The sequence below is a fragment of the Apostichopus japonicus genome, chromosome 10 (assembly GCF_037975245.1).
Source record: "Apostichopus japonicus isolate 1M-3 chromosome 10, ASM3797524v1, whole genome shotgun sequence".
Classification (NCBI taxonomy): domain Eukaryota; kingdom Metazoa; phylum Echinodermata; class Holothuroidea; order Aspidochirotida; family Stichopodidae; genus Apostichopus; species Apostichopus japonicus.
Window position 1 is genome coordinate 15,062,916 of NC_092570.1, and position 27,997 is coordinate 15,090,912.

The 27,997-nt window shown below is 36.7% G+C and overlaps 2 protein-coding genes across 4 annotated transcripts in view; one reads left to right on the forward strand and one right to left on the reverse strand.

The window, feature by feature from the left end:
• Positions 1–27,997, reverse strand: part of LOC139975285 (methylcrotonoyl-CoA carboxylase subunit alpha, mitochondrial-like) — a 344,390-nt gene that overhangs the window by 188,819 nt on the left and 127,574 nt on the right. The window lies entirely within an intron of this gene.
• Positions 13–27,979, forward strand: LOC139974944 (ankyrin repeat and MYND domain-containing protein 1-like). Of its 3 annotated transcripts, none has more exons than XM_071982501.1 (17): positions 13–142; positions 1,590–1,905; positions 2,246–2,392; positions 3,329–3,890; positions 4,886–5,055; positions 5,762–6,606; positions 7,957–8,128; positions 8,851–8,985; positions 10,348–10,503; positions 11,304–11,411; positions 12,616–12,747; positions 13,353–13,460; positions 16,357–16,522; positions 17,808–18,048; positions 19,212–19,229; positions 20,339–20,493; positions 25,560–27,979. In XM_071982501.1, the coding sequence occupies exons 2-17, from the start codon at positions 1,606–1,608 to the stop codon at positions 25,937–25,939; spliced, it is 3,795 nt and encodes a 1,264-aa protein (XP_071838602.1). In that variant the 5' UTR covers positions 13–142; positions 1,590–1,605; the 3' UTR covers positions 25,940–27,979. The 3 variants fall into 3 exon arrangements, with proteins under 3 accessions (XP_071838602.1, XP_071838604.1, XP_071838603.1); XM_071982502.1 differs by lacking the exon at positions 13–142 and adding an exon at positions 179–325; XM_071982503.1 differs by lacking the exon at positions 19,212–19,229.

Consider the following 27,997-nt stretch of genomic DNA (forward strand, 5'->3'; position numbering starts at 1 on the left):
ACAAGGTCAAAGGTCATATATAAAATCCTCTAGTAGGACCTGGCATAACGTTAAAAATTATTGACGAGTATTACCTGACTGAATTGTTCACTGCAAATTTAATGTGATATCCATGATGAACGACCGTAAATAAAAATGATCAGTGAGTGTGTTTAAGATAGGTTAAGAAATTTGTCAAGACACAACGTTTCTAAGACAGGCAAAGTTAGAGGCCTAACATTTCTAGAGTTAGTGCAATGAAATATCGCAAAAGGGGTACACACAGTTTCTTAGCACACATCCTAAGTTTAGGACAAGAAGCTGGACGTGGTTAGGACTAGCTTAGGTACGAACAAGTTAGATTCTAAGTATTATCCTATCAAAAGGCTGAGGCAGTGATATTGGCATCTAGACTCTTGTTTTCATTACAAGTTGAAGTAAGGTGTAGTTCTAGTGATTTTGATATGAAATACTAAACATGCGTGCAGTTCATTCATGAAAACCAAATTAGGTCTTTTCTATGTAATGTTACTGTATGTAGGTATGCATGGCATTCATTACCTTCACTTGCATGCTTGTGTTTCAGACATACTGTAAGGTACAGTAACATGACAAAACGTTTTGCACCATATGACAATTATGCAATCATAAACTCCTTCATAGTAAGTTTCAGTATACATGTATGCTACATGGATCTCACTGGATTTTGATCCAAATTTCAGGAAATTTTATCAGCATTATGTTTTATTAGCTTATTCTCATGGTATTCATATTCTTCCTTATTCACTGATATTTGGAGTGAAAAAAACCCCAGCAGTTTTGCATGAAGTTTTACTACCTACCTATTTAACCTAATCCAGTTACTATATGCTTCAGCGTTCCAGTTGGTGCCTTTTTTTGTGTAGCCAAAAATGCTTTGCATAATTGGTTTTGTATAGCGATTGACCAAATATGGGTAGCAATTTTTGCCCGGCAATAAAATTGTACAGTTTGCAACTGTTGATTTTAGTATGAACTGGACACTATAAACTACTAATAGAGTTGTAGCATGTTGTATTCCTCTAATCATTTGCAGCATGGAAGTTTTCTTGTCTTTTCATCTTTGCCATAAAGAGAGCATTCAATCAAGATGACTTTTGATTGATCATCGCGACTAAATTTGTACTTTAGCCAAGTGTCCTCCATATCCAAATTCAACTTCCACGTTTTCACTGTGGCGATATTTGCCATTTCTTTTACAAACCCGAGAATATAATGCAGTCATTTACTTCCAGTAGTATAACTTATGTATAGGCCTAGTAAGTGACAATGAAATGCTGAGAGTGCCAGATAAAGCAGTAAGGACCTTTAAAGTCGTGAGTGAGTACTAGGCCTTTTAGGGGGGGGGGGGTAGGTGGTGGTGGTGGGGTTGACATTTATACGTAATATTTTATGCTACATTTAAGGTATTTGTTTTTAGGTATTTGTAGCCCATTCAAGCCTAATTAGATTTAAAATACAACCCTGTGCGATGCACGTGGATTCTCTCCACTGTAGCTGTCCAATGCTCAAAAGTTTGGTAACCATATATGTAGCCTAAAATTATTCTGCAGATTTATTGCTTTTTCCAGATGGACTGCAATCATCATGCCTTCAGAATTAGAAATCTACGCTTTTCCAAGGTTAAAGTCCGCCAAACGTGAGGTCAATGCAAATCAGCGTGACTACAAAAGTGGAGCATCGTTCTCGGGGAATTTAAAAGGTGTTCAGAGGTCAGGAACCGGTGCTTTCTCTTGGCCAAATGGTGACAAGTACACGGGTGAATATGTGGATAACGTGCGGCATGGAAAAGGTGAACAACTCTGGGCCGACGGATCAAAGTTTACTGGGACTTTTTTGAAAGATGTTAGACATGGGTATGGTGAAATCAAGTGGCAAAATGGAGAGGTATGTGTACATAGTAAGGTATATGATAGACTGGCCCTTCCCCTCCTCCCACCCCACCCACTCCCACCCACCCCACCCACCCCACCCCAACACACCAATGTGCGACATTAGAAAGTAAAAAAGTAAAAAATCAATTGTCTCTTGTTCTCAACAGTTCAAACCTATTAGCACCACCTTATAAGCATTTCCCTTCACTACTACACCTTATTGTGTTATTTGATATTACTCTTTTACTTTGATAAATGAATGTAAAATTGCTTTTTTTTTTGAGTGATGACAAAGATTCAGCTTGTAAAAGAGTATCATGTGACTTTTCTTCTTTCTTTTTGATTTTTCTAAGAGCTTCCAGGGAAACTATTTTAAAGACCACCGACATGGAGAAGGTGTCTACACTTGGCCAGATGGGTCCTCCTTTCGAGGCACATTCTACAAAAATCGAAAGGAAGGTTATGGAGTATTCAAATTTCCAAGTGGCAAGAGATTTGAGGTAAACTGGGAACGATTTCCGTATATTTTGTTTTATTATAAATCTGGATATTTTTTATTTAATTACTTTAATACCTCTAACCACACTTTTATTCTGTAAGTGCTACGGTGTTGAAAATATTATCACTGACCAGTAGATAAAAGCTTTGGATAAGGTGTATCTTTCATTTATTATGACCTTCTTTCTAGTCCACTGCCATCTTAGATCATAAAAAAAAATAATAATAATCCTGACAATTTGGATTGACAAGGTTGCAGTGTTGATTGTAGTTATCTTAATTTCAAACACAAAATGAAGAAAAGGGGTGTTTTTACACTCCCCTCCCTTTCTTCCACCATCTTGACTGAAAGAAGTAAATATTACACAGAAAGACAGGCAATCCTATGTAATAATTGGTGCTCATTTTGCTCCTCATATGTTTGTGATCAAAATACTTGGATTTCCAGTCTTCTAGTTTACCATATTTTGTATAATTTCAAGGTATTCCTGAATTTTTTTTAATCAACAACAGAAGAAAAGCCTCTACTGTATGATGTGAACCCAGGTCTAAAAATATTTGTTGACAAAATGTAATTGACAGAAATTTTCTGATTTTTGTTGTTGTTGATATTTGAATAATACAACAGTTTGATGAATCAAAATAGAGAACCAAAATCAATTAAGAATGAACATGTATTAGTTAAAGGAAACTAGCTCATTTAATACACTCAGTTTTCTCATTGGTTTTTAAGAAAAAGCTTGAATACTGACATTTACATATTTGCGATTTAATATGTTTGGTTTCATGATTCCAAATTTGGCAAAAAGTTCGCAAAGTTAAAGAAAGGTTTTTGATACAATAACTTGAAATTAAAATGATGGATTCAGTCCCCTTGCTCAACATATGTTTTATGTTGATTTGACGATGACCCCAATTATTTTTCTCTCCACGGACAGGGTCTGTACAAAGATGATGAAAGACGCGGCCCAGGGCTCTTGACATATCCCGACGGGTTACAAGATTTCGGACTCTGGCACAAAGAAAGGCTGATCAACTTTTGTAGTACAATCGAGGAGACTTTTTCATTATCCGATCATGAGCATTGTGGATTTAATCAAGAAGAACTAATTACCGGTACGGAGGCAGAAAGGATGGAAATGTCGGAGCGAAAGTCGGATCTAAGAGACTGCCTATCTCCAGAGGTTGGATCTGGTGATGCTTCCAGTATCAACCTGAGGGATATAATGAACAGCTTAGAGAAACCGAATTATAAAACAGACTTTGAACAATTCCAGCCGGGCTGCCCGGAAAGCATCGATCTCAATTCGCTAACCTACGACAGGGAAGAGTACGATCGAGAATTCTTCGGAGAAGATGCGGAGCCCGTCGCCGCCGACGACGAGAAAGATACCTCGCTGATGAATAGGACACCGTCGTACATCGCAATGATGGAACACATCTCGAAACACAGAAACAGAGAGAACACGATGCCTTTTGCTGTCTCAGATATCTTGAAAGGTTTGTATCTGCATAAGTTACTCGTTCGACTCCTTCTTTTGAAGTCAATTAATCGCATAGCTCTTCTCACGGTTACCTCGGTGACAGTTATAGCGTCACCACTGTCATTTTTATATTGCAGAAAAAGTTAAAAAATTAAACATTGCTAGGACTGAATGTTGCATTGCAGAACAAGCATATTACTGAAAAGCAAACGCATGAATCTAACCGGAGCAGGTGCTTGCTGATTTTTAACACAGGACAGTGTTAGTGTCGCACTGTGAGAACCTGTATACTTTTGCGATATTTGCTGACAAACTGCTTTAGTGCTGTTTTTGAAAGGTTAGGCTATTTTTCAAAAGCAAATTATGTGTAGTGCTAGCTTGTAGTCGAGTTATCGCAACTTAGGTTGTGAGCGCGATTAATCAAACTTCCAAATTGTTATTGCAACTACTGGCAATTAATCGATTAGGACTATCAGCACTAATAAGATATGACACCAGCTTGATTCATATCTTGCTATATGTACAAACAAAATTTAAACTAAATATGATCACTTTTTGCCTTCTAATAGATTTATACAAGTCACTGGTACTCCTTGCTGTTAAATCGTTCAATGTTTTTCAGGGCTGCCACATTTCAGTTCCTTCTAAGCCACCCGTACTACATATCTTCTGTCAAATTGTTGAGGGCCAAATGGCCAAAATTACCCCTTAATTTACCAAACGGTATCTGCGATCTCTGAGATGTAAGGTTGCGGGAAGGTTGTTTTTGCAACTTTGTCACGACATAGGGACTAAAGTGGTAGAGATTCGTGTTGAAGTCGGAGACTTGAAGAATACAACATCGTGGTGACCTCTGTTTCATTGAATGTAAAATAGCAATGCCTATGAAACAAAATTATTGTCAGCCTATCAATTTGGGTAATTATCCAATCATGAAAACTTCCTTTGGATTATCAATATTTTTGTAACTAAACATTTGTAAATTGATTAAGTGTCGTCTTGTTTCTCAAGGTAACAGGTCTTGCCACGGTGACAGAGGTCCGATTGAGAGGGCCTCCGTGGCCCTCATCACCGCCGCAGGGGAAGGGGACTACGATTCGGTCAACTCGTTGGTGGTGGACGGTGCGGTGGATGTGAATGTTGCTGACAAGAATGGCTCCACGGCATTGCTCTGCGCAGCGGTAAATTTTGGACATTTGCAGCCTTATTAGTGTAAAATTGTACACCATTTTGTATTAAAGCTATAATGTATGCATCTGATGTAGTGGAGCAACATAGTTCCAAGACTTTGTTCCTTCGATTAAACTAGAAATCGCTGCAAAGCAGAAAAGTTTTAACTGAAACCTTCTGCAAGGAAATTCACAAATCTAAAAGGCTAATGGATGAACCAGAAGTGAAAATGTTATACAAACTAAAAATTGACTAGATAAGCTATCTAGCCCTGATGTTCTGTCATATTGGTTTTTAGGTTCTATCTTCAGTTGGAATTTTCACTTTTTAGCATTTCAAATTGTAGATTTTATTGTCAATCTGTTTTATCGCTTTACTCCTCACCAGTGCTTTTAATCGTTTTTTCGATCTCATATTCCTGTATATATCTGTATATGGAATGTGTATTTACTGTTTTATGTATTTACTGTTTGATGTCATTGTATATTCTAGATTTTTTTTGTAAAGCGCACAGATGCATCGCGCGTAGTGCGCTATATAAGGTTTTTATTTACATTTACATAAAGTTTAGTTGGGGAACCTTACAGTATATAGCAATTTTAGTGCTGTTGGAAGGGGAAGAGCATGGGGGTTGGAAGACAAGGATGTAAGGTCCGAGGTTTCATTTGTAACTGCTTGCAAGAGATTTCATTGCCACTTTTTGCCTCTTTTTTTCAGGTCAACATGCATCAGAAAATCATCAACGTCCTGCTCGACAATGGAGCTGACGTCAACAAGCTGAACGACGAAGGGTTGTCCGCCCTAGCGGCATGCCACGTGCTCTTTTACCCTACGGATTCTTTCAAGTACAACATCGCAGAGCGGTACCTCCCGAGACCTCCGGGGGAGGATCGAGGGCTCATGCCGGAGGACGGAAGCCAAGGGGAGGGAAGCGAGAGGAGATTCACTCGAGGGAGCAGACCGCCGTCCAGTCACAGGAGTAGGGACCTGCTATCGGCGTCGAGTCACGAGAGCAGCCTCATCTATAACAATGCATCGGTCTACGATTACGCCGACCGGCGTGCCGACAGAGACAGGATGGAAGACGAAGGGGATGATGACAATAACGAAGGAGAAGAAGAAGAAGAAGAAATTGACGATAAAGACGATTTCTTTGACTTGGTAAGCTCGGCCGTGACGGAAGAACACGTCATGGTGGAGGACGATCGAGACGAGGACATTCCGGAATGGGACCCGGATGCGGCCGAATCCGAGACGAGGGTCAGCCTCGGCAACGGTCTCCATCGACAGAGGGGGCCCACATCATCATCCCACAGGACATCCGACAGTCCTACGGAGGTGGAGACCAAGGCAGAAACCGGGACGGAGAGAGACACCTACAGCCTACTGGATTTTGAATCCAATACCAGCATGGCGGGCTACAGGATCCAAGTCACCGAGGATATGATAGAGCGGAGTGCCACGGTCATGAGCCAGAATAAGGGCATCACCAGCGGTCGGAGCTCCAAGTGTTCGGATCCCTCCTTGGACGAAGCGAGGAGAAGGGCCATCGCCAAAGCAGAGTAAGCAAGTCGTAAAGGAATCATGGCTCGCTTCGGTATCGAATAACGGCCAGTCAAGTCAAAATATGCAGATGGCTTGATGCATACATGTATTAGCAGGGTCTGTGCAAAGAACTACAGTATAGAGACAAAAACTTCATAAAAAAACTCAAAAGATCGACAAAAAATGTGAATACTAAATTTTATACCTTGCTTATACTGCTATTAAGTTCAATTTAAGCAGTTTGAGTTGACAATTTTTCAAACACAGACAGTTAATTTAGTTAAAGCCTCATTTATGCATTCCATCATCAACAAAAACCACCCAATCCCTACCGCTACCATTGTTTTTTATTAGGTGGGGGAGGTGCTTTTATGTAGTATATAATTACAAAGTCATGACAACATACTTTGTTGTTATTAAACCTAAGCCCATTTGCAGAAATAATGCGAACTAAATATTTAAACCAAGATATGTTTGTCCCATGTTTGTATACAAGATTACCGGCAAAACCAATCTTTATTCAGGTGGCGCATGCTCAAACAATACTTTAATTTTCGAAAGCAAACGTTAGCCTAAACAGTGGACAATTCCCTCTGGAATCAGTTACAATCATTGATTAAATTGAAAACAGAGCTGTTTAGAACCTCTGGCATGCCCCTTTTAAGTTGAAACTAGTCATCGACATGATAGCAATTTCTTACATTTTCGCATGTCATAATCAATGTCATAAATTCATACTTTGTCTTCACTGACTGGTATTAGATGACATTTATTAGTTAGTGGCACCTTCTTGAGAAAGAAAAAAAATACTTGATATATATTATACCCAAACTTTAAGTATTCTTTTTATCCCGTAGTCTCTCAGAATTTGACTGATTGTATTTTACTGACATTGCAATCAAAACTGATTTACTTTTTCAAACCTGAATCTGTGTTCTGTTTGTTGCTGTTTATCTTTACAGACTTTTAACTTCGCCATTCTACTTGTCAGAACTTCTGCAACTATATCACGCAAATCGTAGTTTCATGAGATCACACAATAAATTACTTCTGTGTGAAAATCGCTAAAATCGATCATGGGGCAAAAGAGCTTTTGCTGCTGCTGCCCCTTCTCTGTGGAACAGCCTTCCAGAACATGTAAAACACAGTCCATCTCTTGCTTCTTTTAAACGCTCTCTCAAGACTCATCTGATGAAAACTGTTTAATTAATTGTTCAATGTTGCCCTTTTTTGCTTGCATTTTAGTCTTGTACTTTGTTTACTGTTTTTATTTTGCTGTTGCACTGTTTGTGTCACTGTGCCATGAGCGTCTTTTTAGACGGATACCGGCGCATTATAAATGTCCAATATTATTAATATTACTACAGGCATTCGGAAATGGAAGCAACGATTCGTCTCCTCCTTAAGCGAGGGGCAGACCCAAACTCATCCAGTGTTCCTATGCCCGTTGCCTTCTTTGCCGTTAAGGCCACAGATGTCGAAGCCGTTCAGGTCCTCCTCGAGAAAGGTGCCGTTACAACTTCCAGACTGTCAAGAAAGGTGGGGGTTTGTTTAAAATGTTCATCAAATTTCAAAATTCATAGTAATTTTCATATGATTGAAGGTGGTAAGTTCACCAAGCCTGAGTGTAACACACTAGTGTGTTTAATGCCTCTTTGCTCAATTTCATGTGATGGAAAAAATTATGACAAGAATGATCTGATAAAAATGAGACAAGAATTTTGGGCTGGAACAAGATTCGAACTGACTTAAAAGATTCTTTGCTCTTTTCAAATTTGTGTAATTACCCAGTGTTTTCATTGTTCCATATAGGTTTAAATTAAAACGTTCATAAAAAAGCAGAATTTTTCTTGAAATCCAATCCTTGTTGCTATCTGGGTTTTTATCGAATAAAATATGGGCGTGATCACGGTATGCATATTTGCTTTGGACTGGGGCCAACAGCAGAGAAACGGTCATATGGAGAACACAACCAACTTAATGTCTGAGTCGGGTGGATCGCAGGGTGGTTTGTAATCCAGAGGTCACAAGTTCTAATCTTGATTTTGGTCATAAATTTCTTTGCTGTTTTCAAGTTGGACTTTGTAACTATTCCGATTCTTTGATTTCGATAAACGTTTGACAAAACGAAAACACACTTCAGTTTCTGTTCTCATCGTAGGCGTCTACCCTTAGGCTAATGTCTTAATTGCAAATGAAGCAACCTTTTGAAAAATGCTTATTTCTTCTTCTTTCCTCTCTCTTGATTGTCTGTCGATCAGATGGACGGTCTGTCTACCTTACATATCGCTAGTGCTTTACGAGGACCGGAAGGGGTCGAAATCACCAGGCTCATCTTAGAGGCCGGAGCAGATCCCAACATCAGGGCTTTTGACGATCAGGATGAGGAGGAGGAGGTAAGTGTGTAACCATTGAGGGCAGCAAAGGAGATTCCAGTCTGGAATATTTAAATATGTAATAATCACCCAATTCATTTCCTAATAGTCAGGGGTTCGCACTCTGTCACGCTCTGGCATGTTTAATAGATAGATAGACAGACAGACAGACAGACAGACAGACAGACTGACTGACTGACTGACTGACTGACTGACTGACTGACTGACTGATTGATTCTTTATTCAATCAATGAGCAATAAAATTACACATCGAAAATTAAAACATTCCCCAAGCTCCTTAGAATAGAAATAGAAAAATAGAATAATAGAATAATATAATGTGCAAATAATAAATTACAGGTTATTATAAAGTTTGACGGCAGATGGAAAGAAACTGGTGGTAAAACGCCTGTTCCCTCTAAAGGTACGGAGTCTGCGGTGCGATGGCAAGAAATTGAAATATGCATTGGCAGGGTGATCTTAAGTACTTTTGTGCCCCTCCCAGAAAAAAGTCAGTTCTTGTTGCCCTTGTTCATATTGAAAGATTCAGTTCTTGAAAAAAGAATACGGAAAGACTAATAAACCATTGAAAAATCCCAAGATTTGGGAATATTTATGAATATATCCATAAATACTAAGATACGAAAATGTAACATCATCACGAGAGATTGGAGACACAGATCAGGCCCAAAGGAAAATTATGTCATCGTTCCTCTCCCGATGTGAAGTCTTCATAAATTCATGGCTCAAAAAATCATCCAGAATTCATTCTTTCTTTATTCCATATTTTGACCCTAGCCCCGATTATATACCCCCCCCCCTCCGCCGACCCCCATTTCATCTGCCCCAAAATTTTTCCATAACTTTTAGCTATACTTTTTAACTAATTGATGGAAGTAAGATTATCTTAAGTGCTGTGTTATATAATAGTGAGGCTCCTTACCATTTCCCAGTGGGGAAGTGCATGAAGTTACGTATTATCATTAAGGTATCAAATAATTCTGTATATTGTAAAATAGTTATAAAGTTATTTTAGTAGTTTTCCACATATTTGATGTAGTTCTACACTGTATTTTTAACATTTCCTCTACTTTACATTGTGCAATTTTATCTTTGTTAGGTGTATTGGTTTTGTATTTATGTTTTACGATTTTTGTTTTATGTATTTTGTTTTGTAAAGCGCTTTGAAGCCTTTGCATATTGCGCTATATAAGTTGCATATTATTATGATTATGATTATTAAGGTAAGCGTTTAGTACACGAGAGAGATTCGCCATGGCTTGGATTCCTTTCAAATTTTTAATGATGTCGTGTTTTATACCTTAACTGCAATTCACTAACTGCCAACTCTTTTTATCTTGTTTTCTTAAAATATTTTTTTAGTTCTATTTCACCTCCGGTGGAAGCAGTCCTGTGAAGATTCGTTCGGGGCTAGACGACAGCGTCTTTCAGCATTACTACACGCTTCAGGAGGTTGGAGACCACAAGGGAGGCCGTACGTCTCTTCATATTGCCTGTAGCAGAGATGATGATTATGAGGTATGATAATGAAAAGGGAGAAGGGTTGAGGGAGGGGGGGGGGGGGTTGGGCTAAGAATAGGGAAAAGAGGGGGTCAATTCGGGTACCTGGAAATTACTTAGTTCAGAGTTACAGTAAGATATGAGATGATCACTTTAAAAATTAATTTTAAATTTTTGACAAATTAGAAGAGATGTTGGTGAAATGTGTCATGAAACTTGTTATCTCTGTCAACATTGGATGCACATTAACCATCGAATGTGACACAACTCAACTGGATTGTCCTGACCTAATTAAAATGCACACTGAATTAGTGATTAGCACACACAACTACCGTTTGCCATTAACGAACCGTGCTCGTCAAGTGCTAAATTATTTCCCCCTGATTGGTCGCGTTTGCTGAAACTGGACATTTGTTCGGCACGAACCACTGCAAATTAGTGACTGCCAGTCTGGCAAAGGCTACATGTTACATTTTTCCCCCAACTGAAGCTGATGGGACTTAAAAAACTGGATAAAGTTTAATCATTCGGTCTCCACGGTCAAGTTTAGTCTGGTTTTGGTTCATTCGGTTTATTCTCGCGATGATTCTAAATGTCATGTGCGAAATATTCAAAATGCTTATTTCATTGTTGTCAAACTAAACTTTCAACCAGAAGTGGAAATGAATGGTTTATTATTTTATTTGTAGTTGGTGAGCTAAAATATATAATTTTGGAGATTTTTTTTAATACTTTAATACACATAATACACTATAGATTTTTCTTTACCTTTGTCTTTTATTCCATTCCGGTGGTTTTTTTTTGTCCATTTTCGTCAGTTATCGAGACAAATTGTTCGACTGCTGTTGGAGAGAGGAGCCAATCCCAATGTGCTTTGTATGGGCCAGTCGCCGTTATCCTTAGCAATCGCCAGTGGCAACGACTTGGTAAGTATGGAAACTGAATCCCGACTATTAAAAAACTACATCCCTCGCGTGATTCTTAGTTTGTAAACTTTCAACAGATCATCAGCAGGGTCCAACAGTTTTTGTTTCTCTACATATTCTTAAATTTGTAAGCAGTAGTTATATTTACTTCATAATAATAATGATAATTAACAGGCAGTTATTTTAATGATGCTCAAGCGACCATGAATGTCGCAAGGGCTTATGGTTTACAACTTTCACATCGGGTGGCTTCCGATTCAACAGTTTAACTCAAAAGTGGAACCTTTTCAATTTAGAAAAGTCATTTCAGATGGGAAAACCGTAGATTACTCTTGGATGAATAAACCAACCTGACTATGACCCGGCCCGATATCGAACCAGGAAACCTCCCGATTGCTTCAAATGCCACTGCCTTTATCCACTCGGTCACAGCACTAAATTTGTGAAAATGTCATAATTATATGAAACTTCTGACCTTCCCAGTCCATTGCTCTCCCCACAGTCTCAATGTGTGGCACTAAACTCTTCGCTTTTTGTGGCCCAGTGGCACTGATACTCTGGCTTTTTGATCCAGTGGCACTAAAACTATGGCTTTTTGATCCAGTGGCACTAAAACTATGGATTTGTGGCCCAGTGGCACTAAAACTCTGGATTTGTGGCCCAGTGGCACTAAAACTCTAGCTTTTTGGCCCGGTGGCACTAAAACTTTGGCTTTTTGGCCCAGTGGCACTAAAACCATAAAACAGTTAGTAGTTAACTAGTTATAATGAAAATTCTGTGACTTCCAAATGTTAGCAAGCAAAAATGTCTTTCGAGAAATATCTTTCACCAACTGAATTATTTCCAGACAAGAGTGGGATGAAATGGAACAGTTCAGCTTGCCCAGTGCATCAAACTGTACAAACATCGGCAGTAAATGGAATTGTAAAAGTTGCTATAGCACATTTGAAATACTGGTGGCCTCCATTAAACCATTAGACCATTAGATAATATCCTTCCCATCTCAAATTCATGAATTTTATGGTAATATGTAAGATCTTTTGCAACCACCGTAATAAATTAATTTCCAATCCCCTTGCGTGTGGCAAAATTCAAAAATTCTGCGAACGATTGTCGTTTATATGGTTCCCTTAGATAGATTTCATTCATATATGTACATATCATATTTATTGATGATCATGGTGATATTGCATTCGACCCTCAGGCTGTGGACGAGTTGCTCCGTTTCGGAGCCAACCCTAGTCTCCCCCTGGGACACCACACGGGGAGTGCGCTATGCATCGCGTCAAACACCAGGTATGAATTCAGAAGAGAGCCATCCCAAAGAATCGCTCTGGTGAGTTCCTCTTAAATTGTCTTAATTGAGAGACATTCATTAGTAACCTGGGAATAATTTAGAGTTGACATTTGCATATCAATTTTTTATGTCGTTTAACGTTAATGTTGTTGGTTTATATAAAATGCTGAAAGCACTATGGTTTTGTTTACCAAAACCAGTTATGCATATTTGCATCGGTTAAGCAATCTCTTCGAATTTGCATAGCATTTTGATATGCAATACTGAATAAATCATTCTCTGTTATAAACTATTTGTTCAGTATTTATTTAGGACTTGAGTCTCGGCAGACGAACTTCATACAGAGGAATGCGATCATGAAATTATTATTTTAAAAGAACACCTAAGGTCTATAGTCAAATAAAATCTGTATCCTGTACTTGCCAAATAATTTATTCGTTCTTCAAAAATTGGTATGATATGTTAATATATTGCTAGCTGTAGCTCGGCTTGCTTTAATAGTTCTAGTTGTATTTGGAATATTGTCTAAATTTCTTGTGGAATATAAACTTGTAAGTCTTAGCGCGAGAAAACTTACAATCTTGTATTTCTTGCCAGTCTGCAAACTTGTGTTTTTTTCCTTTCTAAAATCTTCCGTTACGTAGATCGATAAATTGGTCGACGCTGGTGCCAATATCTTAGCTCCCGTGCCAGTGGGAAGCAAGAAGCAGATGGGAACAGCTGTAGACTACGCCTATTGGATGTTCAACCAGGTGAGGTTTGTAGGTGGATCACATCTTAGTGTTGTGAGTTGGTTTTGAGTCATATTATGCAAGAAAACAAACACAGAAAGCACCCCCAAAAATTATATATCAATAAATAGATAAATTAATTTAAAAAACCCGAGAGAAATGATAACAGGAATAAACACCAAAAGCATTAGATTATAAGAAACATCACAGGTTACAATAATATGCAAAGCCACCACCATTCCTCTGCATATCTTGAAGGTTGAAGAAACTATATCCAAATTATGAGACTATGGAATGCCAAAAGGGTCAACAATTACGACGATGTAATTTTTTGAACATATCCGTTCATGCTGTAAAAGGTACTACCGTAGTGTATTAACCAAATATGTGGTCATTGCAAACATATAATTTGTAAAAACAGTGCAAAATATAGTGTAAAATGACCCACTGTGGCCCACCTGAACCCTCCTCTGTCCGACCTGTTGACAATTTTGATATTGTAACATTTAGTACCATTTCATTTACCTTTGTTTGTGCAAAACATTTTTTTGGGGGGGGGGGTCCTTTTATTAGAACTATATATACAGTAGTCAATGCTGTGATGGTTACAATAAGCTGTTAACATTTCATGAATAAGATTATATGTCCTTGTCAAGAAATCAACTAAATTTTCACGCAAATAAGTAATTGCTTTGTTCCATACAAAACACAGTGAAGTGTGCCTTCTAGGCCAAAGTTATTCAGGCAGCTGAGATATCAGCTTACGTAACTTGGATCACGTTACAAACAAGATACACTTATATGTACATTATTTAATCAACAGGGAGTCTACATCATTAACATGGAAGCACATATCTGCAGAGAGTTAAGATACACCTATTGTACATTTAATAGGCTAGGCCTACATCATATTTCAAATATGGGTAATCACCCCTCCCCCCCTCCCCCCTCCCAATAAAAAAGCTACAATTTAAAAACTATAAAGGACATTGATATTACTAAACTTTTCAGATTTATGGTTGCACATGCCAACATTTGACCAGTAAATCAATCACCAGCTGGCCAAGTCAATTTTTGAATGGCAATTTCATTAATTGCGTATAATAAATAACCCCTTTATCCGTTTTGCTCACATCACATTAAGTGAAAGTGCTGGGCTGACAGCAATAATGGTAGTAAAAGTGTCACTTTATCCTTACAGTTAAGACTCGCCATAAATAGTACTATTATTATGTCGTTTCAGTCGGTGGAGGTACGTCTTGGTTAGTCTGTCGCTAGTGGTGGTTTATGGCTCCCAAGTTTCATACGCTTTCGTTTTCAAATGTGTATAATGAACATGATACTTCCAGTTTTGCAAAAAGGAATAGTATTTTGTCAAATTTTGAGAGAAATTGTGATACTGAAGCAAAATCCCATACAGTAGTTACAACAATGTGGTAATGTGCCTCAGCGTCGAGAAGTATAATTACAGCAAGGTTTTCACATTCTTTTTTTCTTTTCAATCGGATGGAAAATGTCATGTTGATTTATTCTTTAGAATTTAAATATGATCTTTAATGCTTTCATACCAGCAAGGGCCACACCTTTCAACCTGCTAGTTATAACAAAACCATCTCTTTTACTTTCTTGTACTTAATTCTGAATCTGGCTGTTTGGGAGGAATGATCTTATTTTAGCACATTTTTTTTCTTTGTACCCCTCTTTTTATTCCAAAGAGAGAGAAAAATGTTAACTATTAATCTACCGCCAGTAAAAACTTGTGTAGTTAAATATGTAAAAGTTTTAGGTCCTGATGTTTTGATTCTAGCAGGATCTTCATCAGAGGCTAACTGAAATATTTAAACAAACTAAGTACACATGAAAAGAGACAGATAATTGTCCAATGTTATTGTCTGTTCTTATGTCCTTAGATTTATTCTATGTGTATTTTTTTCTTGTCCCCTAATGTGCCAAGAACTGCCAAATATGTGAAATTCTGCCCAAATTTGCCACATAACAGAACTCGTTGATCTCTACTGAGTCCCAATATTAATTTCACAAACTAGATACCACCAAAACAGCTGACTATTTGTCCTCATTAAGTACCTTCAGTTAGTTTGTCTTGTCGCCAAAAGTGACCAAAATGCTGTCAAGTTAAATAACAAGTATGTCTCATTCGGCCAAATATTAGCATTCATAGATCAGTGTCAATCGGCTATTTTACATGTTGGCAGCCAGTTAAACGGCTGACTTTAGATCACATTAAGTGCTCTCCATTATGTACGTTGTGACCCTAATATATCCCATAATATTTCTTGTTGTCAAATGTATGCCAAACTCTACTGCCAAATATGTCAAATGTACCAAATACAGCCAAATTTGAGCAGTCAATTTTGATCTATATTAATAGGCTAGTTGACAATTAAATGACTCCTAAACAGCTAACTTGGGTAATCATTAAGTACCTTTGTTTAGTAAGTTCATGAATAACCTTCATTAAGTGCCTTCAGATAACATTTCTATTTCACGGTGGTTGATAATTATATACAATCCTGATCGCTTTGATAGGCGTCGTGACGTTTTCCAAATTACGTCGCCCGCTCAATCCCCACATTCTACTGCAACAGATCGCAAACCAGTTACGAGTATTTTTTTAAGGCCGAATATTTGCCTCGTAATAGCTATACCTAAATCTGCCTACTCATTTAAAAATGAAACCAAGACACTATTTTTTAAAATTTTTCTTAAAGATTAGTATTAGATGTTTATATTATTTATATGGACCTGCTATCATTCCTTTATTTCTAAACTATTAACAGACTTAATTAACCAATTAACCAAATATACATAAATATATAATCAAAGGTTATCGAAGGTTTTTATTAATGACAAGTAAAACGACTTTGACAAGTTTTGTATATATGGATTTCCACCGCAGGATAAAAGAATAGCCCATATGCCATACCATGCTCTGACATACAACGAACGTGACACTTACAACGCCAGGAGGAAGTTACTAGCTCATCTGGGGAACATCCTGCGGTCAGCGGCAGTCCAGAGGGAGAGGGAGAGGTTGCATCACGAGGCCACGGAAGGGACGAGGAGTAAGTAATGAAAATTAAAGAAAAGTTTCAGGAATTTGGGAGAAGATTTTTTTTATAAAACTGATGAAATCCAAAAGAAGAGAAGGAATATTTCTTGGTATTTAATTCAATGACAACTTTATTTGCATCAGAATTTTGTATGTACAGAAGAATTGGGAAAGTGTCTTATTAATTTATGTTTGTTATAAATGCAAAATTGGGGATTTAGCAATTGTTATAGATGGGCGGATGAGTCAGAAAAGAAGAATTTGTGCTATTGGTAACACTAGCAATGTTTTAAAATCATCATTGTTGAAAATGGAGAGTTTAATATGAAACAATGTAATTATGCAATTACTGACTCACAAGAAGGAAAAGTATTTGTAACATTTTGATATCAAGTCGGCATAGTTGTGCATTATTTTTCATTACACAAACATTTTTCTTTGGGTGGGTGTGAAAACTAGAGATAGTGAGTAGTATATGATAATGGTCAGGTTGGTCATTATGCCCTAAATGTATTAAGAATTAACTGGCCATGGGGGGAGGGGGAAGGGATGGGGGGTGGGGTGGGGTATGGGGAAGATGCTGATGTGTTAACTGTGTTTCAATTTGTGTGCACCATGCAATATTTATTTACACATTATTGTATTTGTGTGGCAGCTCCTTATTAGTGGGTTTTGCAATGTTATGTTGATTATGCATGTTATGTTATGCAATGTTATGCTATTCTATGATATGATATGGTATGATATTCTATGCTAGGCTATGGTATGCTATGCAAGGCTGTGCTATGCTATTTTGTGTTATGCATTAGAAAAGCCTCTGAATTTTATACTTAATTTTTGTACTACTTCCTGCTAAAAGTTGGATGGACCAAAGCAACAGATCTACTTATCTTCAACTTTACACTACAGTTATGTATCACCAAATTGTGCCATAAAATTGAGCACAAAATGTAGCTTACAACAATGCTTTTACCTCGTAAAATTTTATTCAATAACTTTCTGCATATATAGTATTCTTGCCTTTTTTTATTCACTTTTAAGTTTCTTCATTAACCACCCTTCAACTGCCCAATTTGAAGTTCTGCGATAATATTTTTTCTGCCCGCAGTTTTTCTGTCAGATATTCCAAAATCATGAGGGTAAAATATTGAATCCCTGATATTTTTTCTTCAAGGACCACTTCACACTCGAATGGAAGGTCAGTCTCACCACGTACCACCTCCCCGGAAGGCCCCGTCCTTCATTTCCAAAAAGTCATATTTTTCCAATTTTATCTGTTTTTTTTCCCCGCCTTCTAGGTGTGAGCCCCAGCCAGGATTTCCTGTACACAGGGGCCGGTGCCCGTCTGGAGTCTCCAACCAAGTCTATCATGGCCACAGCTAAGGCCGGCGCTCGCAAGGAGAGCGCCCCGGGGAGTTCCTCCGAGAGTCTTCAGGAAACGGCAGGTGGCAAACAGGTCGTTTTTCATTCGGTCATCAAAGACAACACCGGACAATTCCAGCCGCTGGTCGATAAAGAAAATGGGGAGCCGATACTCAGGTGACTAATGTTACATCAACTTTGAAGTTTTGTGAAAATGTTCTTGTTTTTAATAGTTTTTTTCACAATATTTTAGTTTAGGTTCTTTGTCTTTGTGGAATGTTTTTTTCGTTTTATTTTGCACTGACTTACAAGACACTGGGTGGGCTTCTTCAAGCAGCATGTCTGTAATTAAAGAAACTTAAAGATTATTTTTACCTTTGCCACACAGTCACCCCATTATGATCATATTGCAGTTTATTTACTTTTACTGTTAAAGTTTTGCTGCAAGTTATGAGAGAGTATTTCTTTATTTCTTATATACAGTGCTTTTTTTTTTCTTTTAAGGTTTTCCATGATTGTGTCATAGAAAGTTTTATCTATGAAGGTTTCATTTTGCATACCTTATGCTATTGGTAACACATAATCCATCTCATTTCATAAAGTTTCTTAATTTGCATGTTAGTTAACTGTTAAGTGGAAATCATGTTTATGTTTATTCATTTTCATTTTTATTCATTGTCATGTTAATTCACTTCAGGGCTTATTTGTTTGACATTGTTTATTCATTAGTACTGTGAATTTTTGTTTCATTTACATTTGTTATTTTTCATCATCATGTGTGTACCTTAATATCATGCTTATGTTCTTGATGAAAGCATGTGCATATGAACTACATTGCATCTTAATATATCCCAGTTAGATATAAAAATTAAAAGTTTATCTGAAAGAAATTAAATATTGATTTTCTATGAAAAAACAAAAAAAAAGCAGTTTCATTGCATATATCTTTCACAAACAAGACTTGCCAATGAGTATTTATGAGCAAATATGTGGATAATTGTTTATAGCTTATGTTTATTCAGTACCATGATATTTTCTAAAAATAGTTCCATTCGTATTTTCCATCACCATCTTGATATATTGCAATCTGCCATGCAATTTATTTATATCCCTTTTACAAAATATTCTTCTATGTGAAGGAAGTGTGTTCTCTTTGTTAATGGAAATTCATGTTACGGATATATCCGTACAAATTTACTGTGGAAACAAGTTGCATATTCATTCATTACCATGTTTATTCATGATCATATTAATATTAATTCATAACATTATTCATTTCATTTCATAATTGACATCATCCACCATTTTGTTTCCATTTCATTGCATACTGTCATATTCAGGAGAAACAGCAAAGTCAGGTAAAGGGGACAAAAAAAAAAGTAAAAAGGGAGTTAATATTGCTGTAAGATTGAAGGGAAGAAAGAAAGAGAAATATCTACTTTTAAAGAACTATTTTACACCTTCCCTTTATTCATTATTTTTGTCGACATTTCCCAAACAGTTTAATACTGAAGGGATTTCTAGCTTACAATCATGTACTGTTTACCTACTAGATCGCCTGTGGGAAAAACCGTGAGAATCCAACGATAACATTGAATATTTATCCACCACACTGGTTGACCCACAAATGACTTTCAAAAGTTAAACGAAAATTGCCAGGATTAGATCTTTTGAGGCTTCTTTATGGGTCAGATGTGGACCTCTGATGGGAGGGTTGCCCCAAATTTGACCTGGTGTGACTCATCTTTAAACTGTTGTCTCACTGAAGAGAACTTTAGAACAAAGATTTTCTACCAACGAATTCATTCTTGTGGCATTATCGGCACATTTCATTGAAGATGGTTATCAGTTTAGTGTTTGAATATTGTTTCAACATCTACAAAGCAGAAATTTGAAATTTGCTAACAAACACTTTACGATCAGGTTTTGTTGTGTCGTTCTTGCTAACACGAGAGTATAACACAAATATGATATTTTTTTGCAGTGCAGTATGAATAAATTGAACATTAAGAAGTATAGAGTTTTCCAAAGCAAGAAGTCTTTTGTGGACAGAAAAGATGGTGCCTACCATTAATTTAAACAGATCTGTAAAAATTTAATTCTTGTCTCTTCTTTTACTAATTTTTTAAAGCTTCAATTTCAACCCAGGGAAACATACTTAGCTTTAGAACTTGTTTTTTTATGAATTCTTACCATTCGTTTGTCAAACACTCGCATCAAATCATGTCGACAGAGAAAATCCAGTACAGGGTTAAAATGGATCAATGGGGATTTTCATGTCCAAGTGGTCGTCTTAAAATAAAGTCGTCGTTAAGTCTAAGATGGACGACAAGATACCAATCCGACGACGTAGGACTCGAAATAAGTCGTGATCATTATACAGGTCAGCTTAGACGAAATAATGATATTCGCTTTTTTCAGACCTGAAATTTTTTCACATCTTGTTTTTATTTTGCCCGTCTCCTAGGAAACCATTGTTCAAATACTGCTACGAGTGCGGTAGAACACTAGGGGTGCGTCTGTCGGCCTGTACTCGTTGTAAGGAGGTCTATTACTGCAGCAAAGCTTGTAAGGTGAAAGGATGGAATGCCAGACACAAAGAAGAATGCGTACGAGTGAATGGTAAGGGAAAAAAAGAGAGGAACAAAGAGAACCATTGTTCTCTGTCTCTCATGAATCTCTTTCATTTATCTTCATAACTATTTTGCTTTTTAACAGTTTCTTTGTCTAACTTTCATTTCAAGATATGAAATTACTTTGGAAGTATTTTTCCTAAAATGTCTGGAATGTCTCCCAAAAGACCAGACACACAGTTCAAGCTTTTACTAGAAACGTTAAAGGAATCATTTTCTATAAACTCTAAATTATGTTCCCTTTTTCCTTTTTCCATTTTCAGAAATTTAATTTTTGAATTTTTTTTCGAAATTTGTGAAAGTTTTTTTACTTTCATACCCAAAAATTAACTGTTAGAGATACTGATTACATGTGAACAATTTTTTATGTTTAAATTGACAACAAAAAAAGAACAAAATGACTAATAAATTCTATTCCCCTCTACAGCTGGCTCAGTAAAAGTGGGATAAGATATGGTAATCACTTCTTTGTTTTCAATTCTTAGCCCTAGAGCTGGTCGTATTATGTTGCAGGTTCACACAGAATTCACATCAATGGAAATCAAATTAGACGACCCAGTTTTATCTTTGGGCAAATCAGTCCAAGATGGTGGTCGCTATTCAAAGCTAGAATGTGCAGGGTTCTGGCCCATCTTTAAAAATGTCTTTGCCGTAGTTCAAGCCGTTTGCAGTGTAGCGGTAATATATACAGCCTTCAAAGCACCTCACCATAATGCAATCAGCCTTTTCGAAACTTGGTTAAAAATTGCTCAACAGGCCAAAGTGATGTCCAATAGTAGTCCCAATTTGGGTCAGCGGCAAGCCTCTGGACATGAACCGTGTCGAAACCGTGTCAATTTGGGCTGGGGGATACTCCTGTTGAAATGAAACAACTTGTTGCAGCTGCACATCATTAGCTGACGTCATACATGTACTAGAGCTTATCTCCTATTGGCTCTGCTCGGTCATCCGTACATCGTTCCGTCTCTCGAACACTGCGAAAATTCCTCCCGCCCCCCCAGGATGGTGAAATGTGCTGGTACAGTAAAGAGCGAAAACCACACCCCTTGGAATTTAATGAGCTCCTCTCTTACATGATATCTCAACTCTACTGTATTGCACTTTCCCATCTACCCCTAGCCTATTACCTGGTAACATTTTAGCACTGTACCACCCCCCCCCCCCCCCCTGTTGACCATCTAGCAGGTTAACACCCATCACCGCTTCCTTTGGACTCTACCATTTGCGAAGTAAAGATTCACGGTGATTTGTGAATTGAGTTACTCTGGGTCTAAGATGTATTTGTGGTATGACATTATTGTAGTGGTGAAAGGCTGGTACTTCATCTAAAATCGTATTTGACATTGCGGCTGATTTTCTCCATCTGTCGTAACGTTCACAGAAGTTCGTGTGAGCAAGTTAACGATGCAATTTAAGCTTCAGTGAGATAGACATTTGTCAAACACTTTATTTTGCAATAGCCTCAGGTAGGGGTTACTGGAAATGTTTTGTCTGTCTTTTTATAATATTCAAATCATTTATCTTTACCGGAAAAAAATTGTGCATTTTGGGTGCATTTTATGAAAAGATAAATCAATAAAAAGATTATCATAGGAAAAAAAAAAACTGGTTCAAATAACATTTACCATGTTGATATAACTGGCCACCTTCTGAGCTCTACTTCCTGGCATTAGGAAAAAACATGTAACATACAATCAACTTGATCTCACAGTTAAAGGCATTGAAGACTCGCCCCAAACCGCGTGCCGCGCTCTCAAAAAGGTTAACTCTCCGTTGCTTGCAAGTGAAGTTTTCTGCTTATCGCTACAAAATGCAGACAGTAATGAAACGTGATACCTTGTTATCTTTAGCTGGACCTGAGATGTCCATCGCTGTATCGTTTGTACACTGTGCTGTGGGTATTGACCGCAGCTGTATGTACTGACTGTACACTAGTGTCTAATTACCGAAGGTAGCAAGCTGTGTGTGTATTTTGTGGGATCGATGGTGGTGTCTAACACTTCTGTTACACCTCATTCGAAACTAGGTCAGATTACCGGCATTAGACGTTTCTTTTTGCGCGAGTCTTCACACCCTTTAAGGACCAGACACTGAGATTGGGATTTTTTAACTCACAATCTGGAATATATGTTTTTTTCTCCATAAGATAAGTGAACTTACATTAATTTTGTCTAACATTGGAATATTCCTGGTAAGGTCTTACAGTTTGGCATATGTGATCTTTCATTTCAATAGACCCCCCTCCCCCTCCCCCGACTCCCCTCCTTCCCCCCTTACGGTATTAAGTTTTCCTGGAGTTTTCTGCTTAGCTATCTATTCTCTACAACAACTTTATAATATTAATCAGACTAGTCTAAGATATAAAACTTTCCTGTCTCATTTAGAATATTGCGTTTCACATGTTTTAGAAAACAAAAAAATGTAACAGACAGAATAAGCTGCCTCAATTTTATGAACAAGATATATAAATTTCCTTTCACTGGAATTGAAAATAAAAAAAAATAACATGAACAACATAATAACATACATATATTTGCCATAAATTTTATAAATAAGAAATAAGTCCAATTAGAATATTGCATTTTACATGTTTCTTAATTTAAAAAAATGTAACAGACAGATTAACCTGCCTTGATATATGAACAAGATATATAAGTTTCCTCTCAATGGAATCGAAAAAAAAAAAATTAAAAAAAATAACATGAACAACATAATAACGTACATACATTTGCGATACATTTTATGAATATGAAATAAGTCCATTTAGAATATTGTATTTCACATGTTTAAAAAAAAAAAAAAATGTAACAGACAGATTAACCTGCCTTGATATATGAACAAGATATATAAGTTTCTTCTCAATGGAATCGAAAATAAAAAAATAAAAAAAATAACATGAACAACATAATAACGTACATACATTTGCGATACATTTTATGAATATGAAATAAGTCCATTTAGAATATTGCATTTCACATGTTTTTTTTTTAAAAGTTACAGAAAGATTAAACCTGCCTTGATATATGAACAAGATATATAAATTTCCTTTCACTGGAATTGAAAAAAAGTAACATGAACAACACAATAACGTGAATATATTTGCGATACATTTTATAAATATGAAATATGTCCATTTAGAATATTGCAGATTAGCTTGCATCGATTTATGAACAAGATATATAAGTTTCCTCTCAATGGAATCGAAAATAATAAAAAAAAAATGCAGATAGCATGAAGAACATAATAACGTACATATATTTGCGATACATTTTTATAAATATGAAATAAGTCCATTTAGAATATTGCATTTTACAGGTTTTTCATTAAATGTAGCAGACAGATTAACCTGCCTCGACTTAAAAAAAACACACTCCTCCCTACTCGATATTTAGAAGACTCTCCTGTTCGATTACACTTTGCATGATCATAGCTTTTTGGTAAATTTTTTTGTTTGTCTAAAATGTTGACTTTTTAAGAGCTCTTCGACGGGTGAGATAATGCAGAGTACTCTTCGTTTCAATCAACTGATGAATCAGCCAACTCATTTCTGACATTAAATCCGCCAGGGAACAGTCACTCACCAATTTATTTATTCATTCATTTAACAGCCAATGTGGGGATGACAAGTGTACCCTTCTTCATCTTCTTCTAAATTGAGGAATGGCAAGAAAATTACCCCCGTAAAAAATGCAAAGAGGTGGCTTTCCTTTCTTAATTACCCTATAGCTTACCGAATTTGCCTAGTAGATCGTTAAAGACTGCAAGTCGAGTCATTGAGCTTTTGGTACAAATTAAGAGGCCGGGTCAAAGATTTGGTTGGTCGATTCGTGTAAAACACTGTATCTTTTGATTGCATCTTTCACTCATTGGCGAGAATACCGTCTGAAGAAGCCTGTGATGACACGTAAAAGCGTTTCCGAGGGCTTTGATGAAATGCAAACGATTCAAGCTGCTGTCTAATTACTTAGAAGACACCTATTTGAACTGATTGCTAACTAGAACTACCAAATCCATTCCACTCAATTTGAGAAGATCCTTGCATGGCTTTAAAGATTGGAAATGAATATTACATGATGATTTAACTGGAGGTTTTGGTAAAGAGGCTTCCACCCCCCCCCCGAGGAGAGATTACCAGGAAAGATGTTAAAACACATGTGTGCATTTGGCAAATGATTAGATAAAGCATCTTTATAACCGTCTTTGACATAAAAAGAGTGAATTATTATGATGCTAGCAAGGTGAATATGTTGGTTAGCTTGAATATCGACTAGATAGAAAAAAAAGGAAATATAAATTCAAGATATTGTTGGCAAGTGCTTGGTAAATTATGTCATGATTATATAATGCTTTTTGCTGTAAATCAAATTATTTTCTTTTAAATTTATTCATACAGAGGAAAATTAGAAATATCTTTTTTTCCTTTTGGTTTAACTAATGTAAAAATGAAAAAAAAAAGAAAGAGAGATAAAAAAAACACTCAATAATTGAAGAATTACAACAGTCGCTTTCCAATTCTCAGATTCTGCAGAAGCTGACATATTGATGTTAGTTTTGTTGGGTTTGTGTTTATTTCTCGATTATTTCATAACTATTCCAGTTGATACTGTGAAAGAAGTTATTTTGTGTTTATATTGCGATATTTCTTTCAAATAATTTTTATGACGATGTGTCTCACATATGAACATTTAAGTTGTTTTAGAAAGCATGCAAAATGAAAGATCTCGATTGCGAATGGTTTCAAGGCAAGATATGTGGCTACCATAATTTAAACAACGCAGCTGTAGGAAAGGGTTCTAGGAGTAGTACGTTTCATGATGAATTTGAAAGCCATTCAATCATTGACTAAACTATCACCCTAAAATCATTTTTTTCACTGTTCTTTGCTTTATTATGAATAACTGCTCAACTGTTTTGCCTTTGGTGCCAATAGAATGGGAAGGAGACGATAGGTGGAGAGGCTCTAAAACAAAACTATCAGGAGAAAGAAGGCAGTATTTTTTTCTATTTTTTATTAGGGTGGATTCACAGAATTCCTTTCAAACTCTTCTTTTTCAGGGCGTAGCAGGAGCCCAAGTCCGAGTGGAAAAGGTACGAATGACGGTGGGAGACAGAATTCCAGTGCGGTGGCTGCGGGTAGAAATAACACTGGTGGCAGCGGTGGGATGAGAGCACAAGGTACCAGCAGTAGACAGCAGCATGGTAACAGCGGCAACAGTCAAGATAAGACCCGAGGTAAAAGTGGGACAAGTGGGGCTGTAAGAGGAGGCAACAAATCGAAACCCGGTGGTGACAACAGGTCACAAGGAAGACAAACTGAGGGGACCAAAGGGTCAGTCGGAGGTCACATTAAAGGTCATAAGAAAGGCAAAGATGACAGGGATAACATGTTCAATCAGTCCCGGAAAGAAATATCTGAGAACTATAGTTACAATTGATAGTGTCATCAATGTTTCTGGTATTTTAATGGTCAGCAAAATGAGTTTAGGTCACGGACGGGGATGATTAAGAAGCACTATGTCCGTGTTACAGCAGTCACTAAGGAAGTGCCATGGTATCGGATGTGGGAAAAAATTAGTTATGTGGTGTTCTCAGTTTTTTTTTTTCGCTTCTCGAGGAATACTGGCGATGGAAAAACTGATGGTGCCAATTGGTTCTAAATATTTGCCTATATGTATATTTTTTAGTAGTATTTAGAAGTATTTATTGTACAATATTTCATATCTTCATGTAGATTCTCTCCTGAGAAATTTAACAGACATTTAAAATAGCAACACCCAACAGAAAAGAAAAGTACAAGCTGGAGGTGAAGTGGTTATGACAGGATTTTTTCTCTACTCCATGTTTCTACATTTCTTCTGAGTTTTAAGTTGTTGAAAAAGAGTTGACAGTTTACACTTTTTTAAATGTCTGTCGATGTCTCAGGTTGAGAATTGCAACGTGATGTTTTTAAGTAGTACACTTGAAAAAATGCTTATTTTATTTGTGATTTCTGCATACAGTTGTGATTTTTTGTAGTCAGTTTTTAACCCTGATGGAGTGATTTATGCAAAGTTTGATATGTTGGGGTGGGGTGAGGGGTGGAGAGGGGGGGGGGTTGGGAGTGGATAGATGGATGAACTGGGTGGATGAAAGAAAGAGTTCGATGGATGGATATTTGGGTGAAGTGGATCGATGGATGGATGAATGAATTTGATGGATGAATTCACGATTTGAAGGAATGAATAGATGGATGAACTGGGTCGAAGAATGAATGAATGAAAAAAGTGGTTGGTTGGGTACTTGAGTGAAATGGATGGATAGATGGATGAATGGTGAGGATGGATGCATGAACTAATTACAAATTTGATGAAGGGTTAAAAAGTGCTACTAAAAAGTAATCTAGTACTACACCTTCCTACAGTCATTGGTGTTGTTCCCTTATTATAGGGCTTGGTGCTTTCACTGGTGCCTAGCAGCATATATATATATATATATATATATATATATATATATATATATATATATATATATATATATATATATATATATATATGTATATATACTTATGAATACAGTTATGCTTTTTGTAGTTACAATGAAGGTGGTGTGAGGCTCATGCCAAGACAACCACCTTGGCAATCATTAGGAAAGCTGGATTTATATTTTAATGGAGATTGCCATTTGAAACTTATCACTGTTGTCCCTCCCCCCCCCCCCCGCAACTCCTCCACCCCCCTCCCCCACCCTTTTTGCGCCTTCCCATTTCCATTGTCAACTCTGTAGGGTTATCATTGGAAGTACTACTTTGATTATTGGTTCCTCAGGTTGTCTTTCATTTAAATTGTCTTATATCAACGTTTGAATGAACATTCATCACCACTTTTAAATATTTCAGAATAACTAGCATTCGAACTTCAGTATGATCATTTTAATACATCTTTATTTATTTCTGTTAGTATTGGAAATGTGCTATTGATTAAAATCCGTGCTTTTTTCCAATTGAGATAAGTTTCAATTTCTTTGAAACCTTCACTTTTTTTTATTTTTTTTATATCTGCCCCTCTCCAAGCCTCCGCTCTTCCTTCATTGCATGTGTTACATAAAGTGTGTACTCTTTGGTGGTTTTACATATTTAAGGATATATGTGAAAACGGTGCTTTCGGTAAAAAATTTTTTTTAAAAATCTTCGTAAATTAACAAACAGTACATTGGCAGTTTAAAAATATTATTATAAATCTTCCCCAAACCCCATCGCTCCATTCTCCTTTTGAGTAACTACTTGTGGTGCCTATTAACATTTTTATCAAGTTTATCAATTTTGGTATTATTCCGTCCGCCTTTAAACTATCACCTTGATTATAACAATATAGATATATGTACTAATTAAGATATTTCATTTTATTTCACCTTGATTATAACACTACATTTTTTAACATATTTGCAAAAATAAATGTATTGAATAGTACAGTTTCACCGCTATTTAAGAATGAATATATATCTATATATATATATAT